Below are 20,450 nucleotides of genomic sequence, written 5' to 3' on the forward strand. Positions count from 1 at the left end.
TTTCTAAATTTCCCTGGTTTAGACTTCTCCGCTTAGCACCAGACACATCTATCCGACTGCCTAGGTGACATTACCACGTAGTTATCTAAATGTTGTTAAGTGCTATTGAGTTGATTTCGACTCATAGCGACCTCATGTGACAGAGCTGCATAGGCTTTTCTAGGCTGTAATCTTTACAGGAGCGGATCTCCAGGTCTTTCTCCTGCAGAGCTGCTGGGTGAGTTTAAACCACCAACCTTTCAGTTAGCAGCTGAGTGCTTAACTGTGGCGCCACCAGAGCTCCTTAGTTATCTAAATAGGCAGCTTAAATATAACATGTTCAAAGTAGAACTCCTTCTCCCATATTGTTTTTCTCCCAGTCTTTCCATCTCAGTAAATGGCACTTAGGAGTTATCCTTGAATCCTTTTACAGTTAGTTTTATGTGTCAGCTTGGCTAGACTATGGTACGCAGTTGTTTGGTTAAACACTAGTACAGATGCTATTTTGAAGAAATTAACATGTGATTAAATCTGTTTGCCTCAAGTAAATTGACCTCTGGAATGTGAGTGGGCCTCATACAATCAGTTAAAGACCTTAATGGCAAAAAGAAAGTTTTCCTAGGGTGTATTCTGCCTTCAGACTATTAATAGACATTTTGCCAGAATTCTCTCACCCTCCATTCACCTGACCTCAGGCTTTTGGGACATAAGACTGTAGGTATCTGTAGCCTGTCATCTGACCTATGGAGCCAGTTCCTTAAAATTAGTCAATCAGTACCTCCTCTCCCTATCTATCTGTGTATTTCCTGGTTCTGTTTTTCTAGAGAACCCTGACTAAGACAACTTTCTCATATTCCTCATTTCTGATCTATTGCCAAGCTCTCTTGGTCTCTATAAATACATTTGAATCTGTCTTTTGTTTTACATCACCATTTCCAGCGCCCTAGTCTCAGCCACTCTCATCTCATCTAGCCTACTGAAATAGCCTTCAGTCCATTCTCTTCCTGGTAGTTGGAATCGTCTTTTAAAATGTTCCGTTTAAAATGTAATTGTGGCAGTTGCCTACTTAAAACCCTTCAGTAGTTTTCTTTACATATAGAATACAGAGTCCTGGCCAGGATGTGTAAGGCCCTGCCTTGGATGTCTTTCCTACATATCCAGCCTCATCTCTACCTCTCTCCCCACTCATTTGCCTTAGGTGCTCTAGCCAAGCTGACATCCTTTCATCTTCTCCAGAATGCCAAGTCCTGTCCTGCCTTAGGTTGTGTGTGCTGTTTCCTTGGGCTGGAATGCTCTCTTCCCATCCCTTAGTAATGCTGGTACTCTCTCATTATTCCAGCCTCAGCTCCTCATATGGCCATTTCCAATCACAGCACAAGGCGAAATCCGAAAGTATGTTATTTATTAGTTTACTTATCAGTCTTTCCTCACTAGTATATAAGCTCTTTGGTAGCAGGGGAACCTTTACTGTCTTATTCTCCACTATAATCCTCAGTCAGTGCCTATCATGTGTAAATTTCTGTGGACTGTGTAAAACATTTGTTTTATTCCCTAAAACTTCTAAAGGAAAAAGTTACATTAAAAATTGCACTGTAATTAATATAGCATGTGATTCTGGACTGGGTCCTTTAGCTACCAAACACATTATTGGGACAATTAGAAAAACTTAAAAGTGGTCTGAGTGTTAAATGGTAGCTATATTTTTTCTTTTTTTTATATACCAGTGATAGTTTCCTGATTTTGGTGGTTGTATTTCTCAATCATTTTTTAAATTTTAGGGAATTTCCAACCAAGCATGTTGTTCTTTCCATTTGATGAGACTCCAGAAATGTTTTGTATGGCCTTGTACAATGTGGCCTTCTTCAGACCCTCATCAGGCTTACCTTGAAAACTACAGCAGTTAGATTTGATGTACATTCTGAAAAGCTGTGGTGATAGATGCCATAGACCATGCTAGAATGGAATGAAGAGTAAAATGAGAGTAGGGTCAAGGTCCTGCATGATATCTACTTGGTATTGTATGGACTGATAGAATTTTTTTTTAATATAATTTTTATCGTGCTTTATGTGAAAGTTTACAAATCAAGTCAGTCTCTCACACAAAAACCCGTATACACCTTGCTACACACTCCCAATTACTCTCCCCCTAATGAGACAGCCTGATTTCTCCCTCCACTCTCTCTGTGTCCATTTCCCCACCTTCTAACCCCCTCTACCCCCTCACCTATGCCAGCATAGCCTCCAGTGTCCACCTGATCCAAGAAGCTCACTCCTCACCAGCATCCCTCTCCAACACATTGTCCAGTCCAATCCATGTCTGAAGAGTTGGATTCGGAAATGGTTCCTGTCCTGGGCCAACAGAAGGTCTGGGGCCATGACCACTGGGGTCCTTCCAGCCTCAGTCAGACCATTCAGCCTGGTCTTATGAGAATTTGGGGTCTGCATCCCACTGCTGGCCTGCTCCCTCAGGGGTTCTCTGTCATGTTCCCTGTCAGGGCAGTCATAGGTTGTACCTGGGCACCATCTAGTTCTTCTGGTCTCAGGCTGATGTAGTCTCTGGTTCATGTGGCCCTTTCTGTCTCTTGGGCTCATAATCACCTTGTGTCCTTGGTATTCTTCATTCTTTGATCCAGGTGGGTTGAGACCAATTGATGCATCTTAGATGGCTGCTTGCTAGCGTTTAAGACCCCAGATGCCACTCTTCAAAGTGGGATGCAGAATGTTTTCTTAATACATGTTGTTATGCCAATTGACTTAGATGTCACCTGAAAGCATGGTCCCCAGACCCCTGCCCCTGCTACGCTGGCCTTCAAGGCATTCAGTTTATTCAGGAAACTGCTTTGCTTTTGGTTTAGTCCAGTTGTGCTGACGTCCTCTGTATTGTGTGCTGTCTTTCCCTTCACCTAAAGTAGTTCCTATCTACTATCTAATTAGTGAATGCACCTCTTCCACCCTCCCTCCTACCCCCTCTCATAACAACAAAAGAATGTTTTCTTCTCAGTTTAAACTATTTCTCAAGTTCTTATAATAGTGGTCTTATACAATATTTGTCCTTTTGCAACTAACTAATTTCACTCAGCATAACGCCTTCTAGGTTCCTCCATGTTATGAAATGTTTCACAGATTCCTTCAGCGATGCGTAGTATTCCATTGTGTGACTATACCATAATTTATTTATCCATTCATCTGTTGATGGGCACCTTCGTTCCTTCCATGTTTTTGTTATTGTAAACAGTGCTGCAATAAACATGGGTGTGCATATATCTGTTTGTGTAAAGGCTCTTATTTCTCTAGGATATATTCCAAGGAGTGGGATTGCTGGATCGTATGGTAGTTCTATTTCTAGCTTTTTAAGGAAGCGCCAAATCGATTTCCAAAGTGGTTGTACCATTTGACATTCCCACCGCAGTGTATAAGTGTTCCAGTCTCTTCACAGCCTCTCCGGCATTTATTATTTTGTGTTTTTTTGGATTAATGCCAGCCTTGTTGGAGTGAGATGACATCTCATTGTAGTTTTGATCTGCATTTCTCTAATGGCTAATGATCTTGAACATTTCCTCATATATCTGTTAGCTACCTAAATGTCTTCTTTAGTGAAGTGTCTATTCATGTCTTTTGCCCATTATTTAATTGGGTTATTTGTCTTTTTGTAGTTGAGTTTTTGCAGTATCATGTAGATTTTAGAGATCGGGCGCTGATTAGAAATGTCATAACTAAAAACTTTTTCCCAGTCTGTAGGTAGTCTTTTTACTCTTTTGGTGAAGTTTTTGGTTGAGCATAGGTGTTTGATTTTTAGGAGCTCCCAGTTGTCTAGTTTTTCTTCTGCATTCTTCATAATGTTTTGTATACTGTTTATGCCATGTATTAGGGCTCCTAACATTGTCCCTATTTTTTCTTCCATGATCTTTATCATTTTAGAGTTTATATTTAGGTCATGGATCCATTTTGAGTTACTTTTTGTGCATGGAGTGAGGTATGGGTCTTGTTTCATTTTTTTGCAGATGGATATCCAGTTATGCCAGCACCATTTGTTAAAAAGACTGTCTTTTCCCCAATTAACTGTTTTGGGGCCTTTGTCAAATATCAAGTACTCATATGTGGATGAATTTATGTCTGGATTCTCAATTCTGTTCCATTGGTCCATGTATCTGTTGTTGTACCAGTACCAGGCTGTTTTGACTACTGTGGCGGTATAATAGGTTCTAAAATCAGGGAAAGTAAGGCCTGTGACTTTGTTCTTCTTTTTCAGTAATGCCTTATTTATCCGGGGCCTCTTTCCCTTCCATATGAAATTGGTGATTTGTTTCTCCATCTCGTTAAAGAATGTCGTTGGGATTTGGATCAGAATTGCATTAAATGTATGGATTGCTTTTGGTAGAATAGACATTTTTATAATGTTAAGTCTTCCTATGCACGAGCAAGGTACGTTTTTCCACTTACGTAAGTCTCTTGGTTTCTTGCAGAAGTGTCCTGTAGTTTTCTTTGTATAAGTCTTTTACATCTCTGGTAAGGTTTATTCCTAAGTATTTTATCTTCTTGGGGGCTACTGTAAATGGCATTGATTTGGTGATTTCCTCTTTGATGTTCTTTCTGTTAGTGTAGAGGAATCCAACTGATTTTTGTATGTTTATCTTGTATCCCGATACTCTGCTGAACTCTTCTATTACTTTCAGTAGTTTTCTGGAGGATTCCTTAGGGTTTTCTGTGAATAAGATCATGTCATCTGCAAATAGAGATACTTTGACTTCTTCCTTGCCAATCTGGATGCCCTTTATTTCTTTATCTAGCCTACTTGCTCTGGCTAGGACTTCCAGCACAGTGTTGAGTAAGAGTGGTAATAAAGGGCATCCTTGTTTGGTTCCCGATCTCAGTGGGAATGCTTTCAGGCTCTCTCCATTTAGGGTGATGTTGGCTGTTGGCTTAGTATGAATGCCCTTTATTATGTTGAGGAATTTTCCTTCTAGTCCTATTTTGCTGAGAGTTTTTATCATGAGTGGGTGCTGAACTTTGCCAAATGGCTTTTCTGCATCAATTGATAAAATCATGTGATTCTTGTCTTTTGTTTTATTTATGTGGTGGATTACATTAATTGTTTCTCTAATGTTGAACCATCCCTGCATACTTGGTATGAACCCCACTTGGTCATGGTGAATTATTTTTTTTGATAAGTTGTTGAATTCTATTGGCTAGAATTTTGTTGAGGATTTTTGCATCTAAGTTCATGAGGGATATAGGTCTATAATTTTGTTTTCTTGTGGTGTCTTTACCTGGTTTTGGTATCAGGGATATGGTGGCTTCGTAGAATGAGTTTGGTAGTATTCTGTCCTTTTCTGTGTTCTGAAATACCTTCAGTAGTAGTGGTGTTAACACTTCTCTGAAAGTTTGGTAGAACTCTGCAGTGAAGCTGTCTGAACCAGGGATTTTTTTTGTTGGGAGTTTTTTGATTACCTTTTCAATCTCTTTTGTTATGGGTCTATGTAGTTCTATCTCTCTTTGTGTTAGTTTAGGTAGGTAGTGTGTTTCTAGGAATTCATCCATTCCAGGTTTTCAAATTTGAGTACAGTTTTGCATAGTAATCTGATACGATTCTTTTAATTTCAGTTGGGTCTGTTGTAATATCACCCAGCTCGTTTCTTATTCGAGTTATTTGCTCCCTCTCCTGTTTTTCTTTTGTCAGTTTGGCCAGAGGTTTATCAATTTTGTTGATTTTTTTTTTCAAAAAACCAGGTTTTGGTCTTGTTAATTCTTTCAATTGTTTTTCTGTTTTCTATTTCATTTAGTTCAGCTCTAATTTTTATTATTTGTTTTCTCCTGGTGCCTGTGGGTTTCTTTTGTTGCTCTCTTTGTTCAAGTTGTAGGGATAATTCTTTGATTTTGCCACTTTGTTCTTTTTGGACGTGTGCATGTATTGATACAAACTGGCCTCTGAGCACCACTTTTGCTGTGTCCCAAAGGTTCTGATAGGAAGGGTTTTCATTTTCTTTGGATTCTCTGAATTTCTTTATTCCATCCTTAATGTCTTCTATAATCCAGTCTTTTTTGAGCAGGGTATTGTTCAGTTTCCAAGTGTTTGATTTCTTTTCCCTGCTTTTCCTGTTACTGATTTCCACTTTTATGGCCCTATGGTCAGAGAAGATGCTTTGTAATATTTCAATGTTTTGGATTCTGCTAAGGCTTGCTTTATGACCTAATATGTGGTCTATTCTAGAGAATGTTCCATGTGCACTGGAAAAGAAAGTATACTTGGTTGCTGTTGGGTGGAGTGTTCTGTATATGTCTACGAGGTCAAGTTGGTTGATTGTGGCATTTAGATCTTCCTTGCCTTTATTGAGCTTCTTTCTGGATGTCCTGTCCTTCACTGAAAGTGGTGTGTTTAAAATCTCCTGTTATCGTGGAGCTGTCTATCTCACTTTTCAATGCTGATAGAGTTTGTTTTATGTATCTTGCAGCCCTGTTATTGGGTGCATAAATATTTAATATGGTTATATCTTCTTGGTTATTATTGTCTTTTTAATCATTATATAGTGTCCTTCCTTATCCTTTCTGATGCATTTCACTTTAAAGTCTATTTTGTTGGAAATTAATATTGCTACGCCTGCTGTTTTTTGATTGTTGTTTGCTTGATATATTTTTTTTCATCCTTTGCATTTTAGTTTGTGTGTCTAAGGTGTGTCTCTTGTAGGCAGCATATAGACAGATCTTGTTTTTTAATCCATTCTGCCACTCTCTGTCTCTTTACTGGTGCATTTAGTCCATTTACATTCAGGGTAATTATGGATAGGTATGAATTTAGTGCTATCATTTTGATACCTTTTTTTGTGTGTTGACAGTTTCTTTTCCCAGTTTGATTTTATGTGCTGAGTAGATTTTCTTTATATATTGTCCTTTCCTCATATTTGTTGTTGTTGATTTTGTTTCTGCTGAGTCTGTATTTTTCCCTTGTATTTTATTTTGATGAGTAGGATAGTTTGTCTCCTTTGTGGTTACCTTATTAATATAAAATTATATTTTACTGCTTTTTTTCTAAATGTTAAACTTTTATTTCTTTGTATCACCGTATCTTCCTCTCCGTATAGAAAGTGTATGATTACATTTCTTAGTCCCTCTTTATTATTTTAATGTTGTCTTTTTTATAATAACATTGCCGTTACCCTGTGTTGGGCTTTTTTTTTTTTTTTTTTCCTTTAAATCTTGCTTTGCTTTTTTGGATTTCCCTGTCTGGGTTGACTTCTGGTTGCTCTGGCCAGTGCTGTAGTCTTGGGTTGATACCTGATATTATTGATTTTCTAACCAAAGAACTCACTTTAGTATTTCTTGTAGTTTTGGTTTGGTTTTTACGAATTCCCTCAACTTGTGTTTATCTGGAAATGTCTTAATTTCACCTTCAAATTTAAGAGACAGTTTTGATGGATATATGATTCTTGGGAGGCAATTTTGTTCCCTAAGTTTTTAAAATACGTCATTCCATCGCCTTCTTGCCTGCATGGTTTCTGCCGAGTAGTCCGAGTTTATTCTTATTGGCTCTGCTTTGTAGGTGACTTTTCATTTATCCCTAGGTGCTTTTAAAATTCTCTGTTTACCTTTGGTTTTGGTAAGTTTGATTATAATATGTCTTGGTGACTTTCTTTTCAGATCCACCTCACGTGGAGTTTGATGAGCATCTTGGATAGATATCTTCTCATCTTTCACAATATCAGGGAAGTTTTCTGCCAACAAATCTTCAACAATTCTCTCTCTATTTTCTCTACACCACACAGCTGAAATGGTTAGCGTTTGCCAACAAGGGCCTATTCTCCCGAAATAGTCCCACAAAGGTCCATGCAGAAGGGAAAGTTGCTCAAGGTCCATGGACGGTTTATGCCTGGACAGGAGCCGCTTCTGTCCTGAGCTCCACTGGTTAATGGAGCTAGCAAATTATCTTTTCCCCCAAATTGCAAATTTTTTCCTTCCCCAAGGCCGGGAGGATGGCTCTAGGTTCTCAACAGGGCATATCTCAGGCCCAAGGATTCAGCCACTGAAGCCGGCTTGGGGGTGGGAGCGTGGTAAAATATATGCAAGTACTTAGCTTTTGCTGTGAGCGCTGTTCTTCTCAGGTTCCGGAGGTGTGAGTAGGCTGTGCAGCTGGCTGCTTCTCCCTGAGGAAACTGCATCCGAACACTAGTATCAGCCCGCTGTCGCCCCCGCCACTGTACCGGGAATGGTGCTTGAGGGCTCCCCGCAATTCAGGTCCGGTAACTCCTCTCCACTTCGGAGCGGTCCCTTCCTCTCCCTGCCCCTCAGTTCGTTGTCTAAGCTTGCCTTTGATGCTCAGCACTCCCAGCTTGTCACAAATGTACTCGTTTCAACTGTGTTGTAAAGAGGGCTCGCCGGAAGCGTCTGTCTATTCCGCCGGCTTGGCTCCTCCTCTGATAGATTTTTTTATAGAGTCTTTGCTCATCCGGTTACATAGGACACTATTTCTGTGGCACAATACCTCCCCTACTACCTCAGCAAAACAAAACAGCTATAGCAAAGCTTAAGAGTTTTTGTTACTTTTCAGTATGAATGGGCTGAAATCAACTGCTTTCTTCATACTCTTGGCAGACCTATGTGTATACTATAGGATGAGGTGCTCCTGGGAAATGCCTGGGAAGGAAAGTAACATATCTAGGATCTTCATTGAGTTTTCTCATGAAGAAGTCCTTCCTTCATTGAGGGTAGTACTTTTCCAAAACTTCCTACTATCAAGTAGAATAGGGTACCTACTGTGTACCAGGTACTAGGCCCAGAATACGTCGGTGAAACTACGTAATCCCAAATCTTTTATTTTAAAACAGAGCTACAAAAAAAGGGAGGAGGAGGGCACCCTGGAAAATGAGAGTGGAAGACCTGAAGAAGAAGGATTAGATTAAATGGGGAAGGATGAGAAAAGACTAGGGAAAGAGAATGCTATTAGAGAAGAAAGGAGAAAGAAAAGTGGGAGAGGGAGGAATCTATTACAGTGCTCTAGGAATATATGCTCCATAAGGTCAGGGTTTTGTTTTGTTTTCATTATTTTGACCTTGTCTGTACCATAATGCTTGAAATGATGTCTTGCACATGGCAAGCATTCAGTACAATTTTGTTGGATGAAAATGTAATGGATGGATGGAAGAGTCAATTAAAGCTGTTGAAAACATCTTGGTTCTCTTTGCTTCAGGATCCATTTTGGGATTGCACTTCCCCACTCTCTTGAAGTAAGTGTGGCCGTGGGACTTGCTTTGGTCAATGAAATACCAGCAGAAGTAAACTATCATTTTTGAATGGAAGCTTTAGGAGCCAGTGAGATAGTCCCACTTCGTCTTTCCCTTTGGCACATTGAGTGTCAAGTGTAGAGATGGTAGCTTCTTAGACAGCTTAGATGACAACTATGTTGGACATGTGGCATGAGCAAGACTTCAAACTTTGTTCTGAGTCACTGAGTTTGGGGCTGTTTGTTACGGTACCTATTCCGATTGCTATAAAAGTTTATATTTTTATCTGATTGGGATCCTCAGATGTCTGTTGGCACTGGGGAAAAGAGGCTGCCATATGTGTCCTGATCTGTATTTGCTCCAGTGTTTCCTTATGTTAGTTAGGTGAGGAATCTTAGAAATGAGGGCTTGAGCAGTTGGAAGAGAGGGAATGGGGTGAAAGATTATTATCATTATTTTTAAACCTCTAGCCAGAAGTTTGTAGAAGGGATTTTATCTGTTTAATGTTTAGCATACTTCAGTTTCAATCATATCTTGCCCGTTCTGGGCATACCATCATAAGTGCTTTATAACCAAACCCAATGAAATAAATGACTTATTTTTCGCTTTTGTGGATCACAGACTTCAGAATTGGAAGGGTCTTTAGAGGGCCATTGACAATTAGTTTATGTGGTCGGTAAAGTTTCGGTATTCCAACATGAATACACCCTATATTAAATACCATCTAGGGATGGGCAACAAAATAAACATAATGGCTTTTTTTTTTTTTTTTAATAATGGCTTTTTAAACAGTCCAAGGGAAATGAAAACCCCTAATGTTAAAATGTATTTAGGCAAGGGTTCAGATAATTTCAGAATAGAAGTTTGGAGTTGTGTTTGTCTGTTTTTTAAGTTGGATACTTTGTTAAAAAAAAAAAAAAAAAAAACTTTGTTAGCCACTATATAATCACCTGTCTTTGTCTAACTTTGAAAGTTTTCTCTGTAGCTGGGAGTAGTTATTGATCCATCCCAGGAAAAACCTGTTTGTCTCTGATGTTTTAAGAACCCCCTCCCCCCAAAATTCCTAAGATCTTTCACTGATACTAGTTTATACTGCCACCTTCCTTGAGGTCCAGATCCTGAAAGCACTCCCTTATCAATCTTAGGACCACCCTGTGTTTAGGAGAAAGGGCTCTGTTAAGAATACAGATGAGCAAGCCGCTAAGTGTAACCCTTGGCCTTCTCGGCCCTAGAAATTTAGTAGCTTTGATGAGTAGCTTGAGACTTGATCTTAGGGACAGGTGAATTTGCTGTAACAACACCTCTCCATGCCAGAGTTAGGAGACAGTCCTAGGTGAACATAAGTAGAACTCAGTCTTTCCAAAAGCAACTGGGTTCTTGGCTGAGGAGATGTGTGGCTGGCTGATTCCAGTTAACTCAAATTACTTGACTCCGGACAAGAGCAAAATAAGCAAGAGTGGGTGAGAATTGGGGGAGGGGTGGTGCTGTTAGTGAGTGTAAGCAGGCCAGATGACCCGTGTCAGCATTCAACCTGATAAGCAGCAGAGCAGATGGTGGAAGAGGAAAACAGAAAACCTTTAAGACCCTTACCTCTCAAACTTGCTTTTTGCACATTCAGACTCCCTTTCTGACACAGGCTAAATTATTCCTGGATAAGAAGGAAAAGAAAATCAAGTTTTATAGAGTGGGGCAGATAGAACAGAATGAAGAAGGTATTCTGCCTTTTTTCCTTTCTTTTGGCATGGAGATAGGCCAGGAGGTAGTTCTGGCTAGGCAGTTCCAGGGAAGGGGTGCCCAGCCTGGCCTGTCTAGGGAGCTTTTACTTCCTTGTTATGGCAGACAATTGAAAGAAGGCTCGAGGTAAAATATAAAGCCAACTTCATTCTTGCAAATCAATTTATTTACCAAATTGTTGTTAAAGCATTGACCCAGCTAACTGAAACTTAATAATCCCTCTCCAGGCAGCACAGAATCAGCACTGTGGTTGTTAAGAATGGATGACATTTATTTTGGGGCAGAGAAAGTGGAAGGATGTTGGGAGAGGTAGTTTAAGTTACTGTCTTAGTGTTCCTTTTGCTCTCTTGAAGTGTGACGGAAGTGCCAAAGGAATAAGGAACCCTAGTTCTTTCCTGAATCTAAGCTCTGAACAGGAAGGTGATGGAGAAAATGGTGTAAATGTGACATTGGTAGAGGTTACTGATGTGGTTGGAGGTTGCCATGACCAGTAGTCTGCTGGTCCAGTTTGGTTGTACCTGCATGCCTTCCTTTGGCTGAGGAATTGGTTGGAGAGATCAAGATTTGGAATTTGACTGCTGTAAGGGTCAAGGTGATAATGGGGAAACTTTTTTTTCTCTAAGGTCACTAAGAGTAAGCACAGAAGGCCTCAGCTTTTTTATGGCTGCCAGAGGCACACACCCTGACCTCCCTAATGTTCCTTGTTCCCTGTTGTAAACAGGGAAACTCCATGACAGCAAGGGCCCACATCTATTTTTGCTCAACATTTTAATCCCTGTTGCTGTTAGTTGCAGTCAGGTCAATTCCGACTCATGACAATCCCATGTGTATCAGTGTAGAACTGTGCTCCATACAGTCTTTAATGCTGTGTGACTTTTCTGAAGCAGATTGCCAGGCCTGTCTTCTGAGGTGCCTCTGTGTGGGTTCAAACCACCAACGTTTCAGCTAGTAGTTGAGTGCGTAACTGTTTGTGCCACCCAGGGAGGCCTAAACCAAAACCAAGCCTGTCACCATCAAATTGATTCCTACTCCCTAAAACCAGAATACCAAACCTGTTGCCATGGAGTTGATTTTGACTCATAGTGACCCTGTAGGACAGAGTAGAACTGCCCCATAGAGTTTCGAAGGAGCAGCTGGTGAATTCTAACTGCTGACTTTTTGGTTAGCAGCCTGGGCTCTTAACCAGTGTGCCACCAGGGTGCCTAGTACCTGGGATATTGACTGGCTCGTAATACTTAGAAAATAACTTGCTGAATGAGCCATGGCCAAGCTGCAAACACTTACGTGTATCCACTTTGTGATGCAGAGGTATAGTATTACCCCCAATTTACTGATTAAAATGGACTTAATTTCCAAGCTTCTGGTTGAAAAGGTGCTCCAGTAACTTTTTGTATAAATGGCTGTTGAAGATGCTGGAAAATACTATTCACAGAGCAGTGAAACAAAATAAACCGGCAAAGCACTGCTCTCGTAAATAACTTTTTTTTTTTTTAATTGTTACAACCCTCTCTAGAGGAATTACAGTTTTTTTTTTTTGATAAATACTACCTTCTCGCTTTAGGAGGAGCCCTTGGAGTGCAGTGGTTAAGCACTTGGCAGTTTAAACCCACCTCTGCTTTGTGGGAGAAAGATGTGGCAGTCTGCTTCCATAAAGATTTCAACCTTGGAAACCCTATGGGGCAGTTCTGCTCTGTCCTATAGGGTTGCTGTGAGTCAAAATCAACTCTATGGCAATGGGTTTGGTTTGGTTTGGTCTCACTTTAGAGTGGTCTCGTATTTCTGGAAAGATTCTGATACAGTCTTGATCATCTGAGTACATAATGAGGACTCCACAGTTCTCAGCCTAGGCACAAGCTCCTTACCTTCCCCAATGTGAATTTTTACCCACTCTTTACCCATGTTGACCAGTCATTGAGATTTCTGGTAGGGGTTTTCATCACTGTAATTGTTTCTGGGTTGTGGTGTGTTTCGTTCTTGACCAAAATTTATTGTGGCAGATATAGAAGGAGGAATTCAGTAAGGAATCCCTCATTCTTGTGGCTACCTATAATAATCTCGTTGCAATTTGTACTATAGTGCTATTCTGTCAGGTACTAGTGGTGCCGTTTTTGGCAAAGCATTATTTAAAAGTACCTGAACATTATTGCTGTTATTAGTGAAATTGAAGCTTAAGAGAGAACAAAAGAGATTTTACTGTTGTTTCAGTTTGAGTCTATAGAACTGATTTAAAAATGTAAATTTATCAAAAACTTAAAAGTTGACTGAGTTTTAAGGGGTTGCTAGAAGAAGGTGGATTTGAACAAGCATTCTATTTCAGGTGGAGTCTAGAAATGCAAAATTTCAGAAATATTGGAGCCTTTGAAAAATACTGTTTTTCTAGAGTATTTGCTGGGGAATAGGAAATATCAAACTGTAAAAATTGAAAACATGAATATGCAGTATTATTTAAAGCCCTTTAAAAATCTGAAGTATTTTTTAACTGAAAAGTTTATTTAGTGCAGACTTTTAACTTTTTTAATGTTTTACTACAAATAGACTGGTAAACTACAGAATTTTGAGGAGTCTGCTTTTTTTTTTGGTCTGCCTTCTGAGAACCAGGCAAAAACTTGCAAACAGAAGAAACCATTTCTTTAATAGTAAATCAGAGAAAGCTGTTATGCTATTAATGTCCTTTACAAGAAGCACTCATATATTTATTGAAAGAACTAAGGGATAATGAGTATACATTTTTATTAAATAAAATTGTCATAGGGAACATTTATTTACTTACAACTTCTGTGTTACCAATATCCTCAGTTTTCTCTTTCGCACATTTTTAACATTTGTGCATTTGTTAAAATTGAACGTTTGCTCAGTTTGAGGCAAATGTGGTTCCTTTTACTACATTTCCCACAAACTTGCATTTCCACATGTGCAGTATGTAAGAGGGCAAATCAGGCACGGGTAAAGACAGATTCCCTGCTGTGCAGAAAGCCACCCCTCTGTACTGCACAGCTGATGTTAGAGAGGCCTAGCAGTCTTTTGAAACATCTCAAGGTGTTTGAAAGTCATCACACCTTCAAGTCAAGTTCAGAATAAGCTGCTTTATTTCATAATCTGACATAGTTTATCCTTGCCTTTAAATGATTAAAAAAAAAAAACCCAGTGCCGTCGAGTCGATTAACTCTTTGAATAATGTTATACTATATCTTATTCCCAATCCCATTAGACTCAATCAGAAAATAATACTGTATATACACCTGTACCAGCTTCTAGATCAAAAATCAGCAACAGAAACCTTCCCATTTGAGAGTGATGCTGTATTGTCTTTATATTCTTAGACACTTAAATGAGATACTACACTGGCATCCTTCTTGGTTCTTGAACATGAGACACACACCCCCTTCAGTGGCTAGTCCTGTCTGAAACACTTTTCCCACCTGGCATCCCTGTGGCCCATGCATTCCCTGACTTTCCGAAACCTTTAGCGTTTTCTCCAGTACCACTTTGTCAGAGAGGTTTTCCCCAACCACCTTCCTACCCAGCCCTTTCCTGCTTCATTTTTCTCCATAGCATTTGTTGTCATCAGATATCTGCATATTTTGCTTATTTGTTTGCCACTCTTCCCCTACTACAGCATGAGCTCCATAAGGGGGAGGGATTTTTGTCTATATCCCCACACCAAGAACATTATCTGATATATCAGTAACACTGTAGGTAGGGGCTTGTTAAATACTTGTTGAATGAATGAATGACTGCACTCGTGTTTTATATGAATAAGAACTATATAAATATTTTAAACTATGAATATGTATTGGATAATTTGTGATCTTAGAATATTAGAGGTTGGGGTATAGTATAAGTTATGTGCCTTAGTTCATTATTCAAATGAATGTAACTCATTGTCTATTCTGTTGTTGAAAGTTTAGAAAGTTTGTAATTTTTTGCAATTACAGAAAAAGAGAAGAAAAACATTTGTATGTTCATTTGCAAGCATTTACCTAGGGAGTATACCTTGAAGAAAAATTGCCAGGATATAAAATAGGGTATCTATTTACTTATTTATGCCAAGTTGCTCTTTGAAGTTCTTTTACTAATTTAAATTCCCACCAGTATTTGTATAAGTTTCTATTTTTCTGCATTCCTCCTCAAACTTGACATAACAAGTTCTAAAAATGTTTTTCCAAACTGAAATGTTATCTTCCTGAGGTAATTTGATTCTTCTGGCTACCAGTGACATTAAACACCTTTTCATAGGTTTATTCACTGTTCAGGCTCACTCTTTTATTAATTGAGGAGCATGCTCTGCACATTTATCTCATTTGTACTGTTAGATATTTGTTCATTGGGTATTGATAGGCATGCTTAATAAAAAATCATATTCTTCAATAAATTGACTAACACATTGCAGGATTATTAAATGTTCTTTTAGAGAAATGTTACTAAATTTTACCCCTCAAAAAATTCTAAAGGGTTCTGTAAAAATGTTATAAACCCTCCCTGTACTTAAGAAATGATACAACGTGATGGGTCTAACTGTTAAAAAGAATCTAGTGAGGTGAGGTCTAGAGCCTGGGTAAACGTATGAGTTGCTTTCAACATGAATAACTATTTTCGATTAAGGGTAATATTTTCACCTAAGGAGTATAAATAAGTTTAATATAACAGTAGTAGTTTATAGCTAAATGCACAATTCTTGGCATGTTTTTTATGTGGTAACTAATATATCTAATAAATTGTTTGCATTCATGACATTTTATAAAGTTGAAGAAAAAGTACATTTCCTGCAGTTGTGACTCTTCCTTCTTTTTATCATCCCCTAGGTTGTATCAGAGTAAGATGGACGGTAGCTTTGATTGTGATTGTGGTGAGGTGGAACCACCTGATCACTAATAAAAGACATCTGTTAACCAACAGCTACCAGGGCTTCCTGTTGAAATATATAGCAACAAAGGAAGAAAAGAAGCAAAACGGAAATAGTGCTTACCAGCACCTTAAAAAGATGCTGCTCAGGACCAGTCCAACACTGAATGTATCTGCACTGTGAGGAGAATGTTCATAGAAGCCTGTTGTGTGCATATTTATTCACATTTTTGTTAAATGTTAAATCGTTTAGCACAGTAAATCTGAGTGCATAGTATGTCATTTCATTCCGTTTGAGTTTCTTGAGTGTTTTCTTTAAATGTCTGCAGAGTTGCTGCCCCTTTCTTGAGCTATGAGTACTGCAATCTTTTTAATTCTCAGTATGAGTAGAGCTTTTTGAGCTTTTAAATCTAAGGGGAACGCAACGGGCCTGGTTGGCATATGCAATGAACATCAAGAAACCATCTTGCTTTGGAAGCAAAATTATTTTTCTTCTCCCTTTTTGAAAGATCTTTTCCTTTAATGCCTGTTTTCTTCCTTGTTTACACAAGTTCAACAGTTTGTAAGGAAAAGGCAATAGTGGGGGTTTCAAAATGGCGGAGAAATTTGAAAGTCTCATGAACATTCATGGTTTTGAACTGGGCTCTAGGTATATGGACTTAAAACCATTGGGTTGTGGAGGCAATGGCTTGGTTTTTTCTGCTGTAGACAATGACTGTGACAAAAGAGTAGCCATCAAGAAAATTGTCCTTACTGATCCCCAGAGTGTCAAACATGCTCTACGTGAAATCAAAATTATTAGAAGACTAGACCATGATAACATTGTGAAAGTGTTTGAAATTCTTGGTCCCAGTGGAAACCAGTTAACAGACGATGTGGGCTTTTTAACCGAACTGAACAGTGTTTACATTGTTCAGGAGTACATGGAGACAGACTTGGCTAATGTGCTGGAGCAGGGCCCTTTACTGGAGGAGCATGCCAGGCTTTTCATGTATCAGCTGCTACGTGGGCTCAAGTATATTCACTCTGCAAACGTACTGCACAGAGATCTCAAACCAGCTAATCTTTTCATTAATACTGAAGACTTGGTGCTGAAGATAGGTGACTTTGGTCTTGCACGGATCATGGATCCTCATTATTCACATAAGGTATGTGTAAAGCCATCTGAGACAAGCCTTTAAACTGGTACACATCGCCAAGCATAGTTACTCGTATGTCCTTTGTATTTCGTTTCAGAATTTTTTTTGTCAATCGTATTAAACTTTACATTACTATCTGATACAGATCTACTTTCTTTCACAATCTCCCTGTGTTTGAAACAAAGATGGAGTGAGATCCTAATTACATACAAATTCCCAAAACTGTATACAGAAGTTATTATAATGATTTGGTGAAAAATACTGGAATTCTCCTATAGTTATTTAAGAGTGGGATATGTTTTATCTGTTTGAGGCATAAATGTGGTCCAATCTGAAGGTAGATTTTCAATCTCTTTTGAGTCTATACCTACTCATCACTTACAGACTGTCTCATCTGACATTTCGCATTTATCACGTTAGTAATAAAATCTACTCTCCAACTATTTTGTGCGCTAACAACGTACATCTGGCAGTAACAGATGCCAAGGCACAAGGCAAGAGTAACACTGGATGTGATGGTTATGTGTCAGCTTGGCTGGGCTATGATTCTCAGTGGTTTGGCAGTTATGTAATGTAACTTAGCAGCAATGTAATGATGTATTCATCCTCCATTTTGTGATCTGATGTGATCATCCTCTGTTTTTGCATGATGCCAATTTTCACATAATGACCTGGTCTTTGGAACCTAACCATGTCTATAAGTGAAGAGTGGGTGTATACTGTTCAGATATACGTTCTTTAAGCAAACCTAATTTAACATTCCCCCATGTGTGTCTGTCAGTTTGTTGTACTGTCGGGGCTTGCATGTTGCTGTGATGCTGAAAGCTATGCCACCGGTATTTAGATACCAGCAGGGTCACCCATGGAGGTCAGGTTTCAGCTGAGCTTCCAGACTAAGACTAGGAAGAAGGACCCGGCGGTCTACTTCTGAAAAGCATTAGGCATTGAAAACCTTATGAATAGCAGCAGAACATTGATATAGTGCCAGAAGATGAGCCCCCCAGGTTGGAAGGCACTCAGAAGACGACTGGAGAAGAACTGTCTCCTTAGAGTCGACCTTAATGATGTAGATGGAGTAAAGCTTTCGGAACCTTCATTTCCTGATGTGGGACAACTCAGAATGAGAAGAAACAGCTGCAAACATCCATTAATAATCAGAACCTGGAATGTATGAAGTATGAATCTAGGAAAATTGGAAATCGTCAGAAATGAAATGGAACATATAAACATCGATACCCTAGGCATTAGTGAGCTGAAGTAGACCAGTATTAGCCGTTTTGAATCAGACAGTCATACAGCCTACTATGCAGGGAATAACAGCTTGAAGAGGAATGGTGTTACATTCAGCATCAAAAAGAACATTTTAAGATCCATCCTGAAGTACAACACCGTCAGTGATAGCATAATATCCATACACCTACAAGGAAAACCAGTTAATACGACAGTTATTCAAATTTAGGCACCAACCACTGAGGCCAAAGATGATGAAGTTAAAGATTTTTATCAGCTGCTGCAGTCTGAACTCTATCGAACATACGTTGAGGATGCATTGATAATTATTGGTGATTGGAATGTGAAAGCTGGAAACGAAGAAGGATTGATAGTTGGAAAATATGGTCTTGGTGATAGAAACAATGCCGAAGATAGCATGATAGAATTTTGCAAGACCAACGACTTCATTGCAGATACCTTCTTTTACCAACATGAACGACGACTATACACATGGACCTCACCAGATGGAACACACAGAAATCAGATTGACTACATCTGTGGAAAGAGACGATGGCAAAGCTCAATATCATCATTCAGAACAAGATCAGGGGCTGACTGTGGAACAGACCATCAATTGCTCATATGCAAGTTCAAGCTGAAACTGAAAGAAATCAGAGCAAGTCCATGAGAGCCAAAATATGACCTTGAGTATATCCTACCTGAATTTAGAGACCATCTCAAGGATGGATTTGATGTGTTGAACACTAAGGACCAAGACCAGATGAGTGGTGGAATGACATCAAGGACATCATCCGTGAAGAAAACAAGAGGTCATTGAAAAGACAGGAAAGAAAGAAAAGACTAAGATGGATGTCAGAGGAGTCTCTGAAACTTGTTCATGAACATCGAGCAGATAAATCAAAATGAAGAAATAATGAGGTAAAAGAACTGAACTGAAGATTTCAAAGGGCAGATCGAGAAGACAGTAAAGTATTACAATGACATGTACAAAGAGCTGGAGATAGAAAACCAAAAGGGAAGAACATGTTCTGTGTTTCTCAAGCTGAAAGAGCTGAAGAAAAAATTCAAGCCTCGCATTGCAATAGTGAAGAATTCTATGGGGAAGATATTAAACAATGCAGGAAACATGAAAAGAAGATGGGAGGAATACACAGAAGGAATACCAAAAAGAATTAGTCGATGTTCAACCATTTCAAGAGGTGGCATATGATCCGGAACTGATGGTACTGAAGGGAAGAAGTCCAAGCTGCTCGGAAGGCATAGGTGAAGAACAGGGCTTCAGGAATTGACGGAGTATCGAGATGTTTCAACAAACAGATGCAGCGCTGGAGGTGCTCACTCGTCTGTGCCAAGAAATAAGGAAGACAGCTTCCTGGCCAACTGACTGGAAGAGATCCATACTTATGCCTATTCCCAAGAAAGGTGATCCAACCGAATGTGGAAATTATAGAACTATATCATTAATATCACACACAAGCAAAATTTTGCTGAAGATCATTCCAAAACGGCTGCAGCAGTATATCAACAGGGAACTGCCAGAAATTCAGGCCAGTTTCAGAAGAGGGCGTGGAACCAGGGATATTGTTGCTGATGTCAGATGGATCCTGGCTGAAAGCAGAGAATACCAGAAGGATGTTTATCTGTGTTTTATTGACTATGCAAAGGTATTTGAGCGTGCGGATCGTAACAAATTATGCGAAGAATGGGAATTCCAGAACACTTGATTGTGCTCATGAGGAACCTTTACTTAGATCAAGAGGCAGCTGTTCAGACAGAACAAGGGGATACTGATTGGATTAAAGTCAGAAATGGTGTGCGTCAGGGTTGTATCCTCTCACCATACCTATTCAATCTGTATGCTGAGCAAATAATACCAGAAGCTGGACTGCATGAAGAAGAATGGGGCATCAGGATTGGAGGAAGACTCATTAACAACCTGCGTTATGCAGATGACACAACCTTGCTTGCTGAAAGGGAAGAGGACTTGAAGCACTTACTAATGAAGATCCAAGACCACAGCTTTCAGTATGGATTGCACTTCAGCATAAAGAAAACAAAAATCCTCAAAACTGGACCAATGGGCAACATCATGATAAACGGAGACAATGTTGAAGTTGTCAAGGATTTCATTTTACTTGGATCCACAGTCAACAGCCACGGAAGCAACAGTCAAGAAATCAAAAGATGCATTGCATTGGGTAAATCTGCTGCAAGAGACCTCTTTAAAATGTTGAAAAGCAGGGATGTCACACCTTGAAGACTAAGGTACACCTGACCCAAGCCATAGTATTTTCAACTGCATCATATCCAT

The 20,450-nt window shown here is 39.3% G+C and overlaps 1 protein-coding gene across 2 annotated transcripts in view; it reads left to right on the forward strand.

Moving 5' to 3' along the window:
* MAPK6 (mitogen-activated protein kinase 6) overlaps window positions 1–20,450 on the forward strand; it is a 54,264-nt gene that overhangs the window by 8,124 nt on the left and 25,690 nt on the right. For both annotated transcript variants that reach the window (XM_049902973.1, XM_049902972.1), the window contains exon 2: window positions 15,728–16,915. In XM_049902973.1, the coding sequence (XP_049758930.1) occupies window positions 16,361–16,915 (555 nt within the window). In that variant the 5' untranslated portion in view covers window positions 15,728–16,360. The remainder of the gene's footprint in view (window positions 1–15,727; window positions 16,916–20,450) is intronic.

Source organism: Elephas maximus, chromosome 12 (genome assembly GCF_024166365.1).
Source record: "Elephas maximus indicus isolate mEleMax1 chromosome 12, mEleMax1 primary haplotype, whole genome shotgun sequence".
NCBI lineage: Eukaryota > Metazoa > Chordata > Mammalia > Proboscidea > Elephantidae > Elephas > Elephas maximus.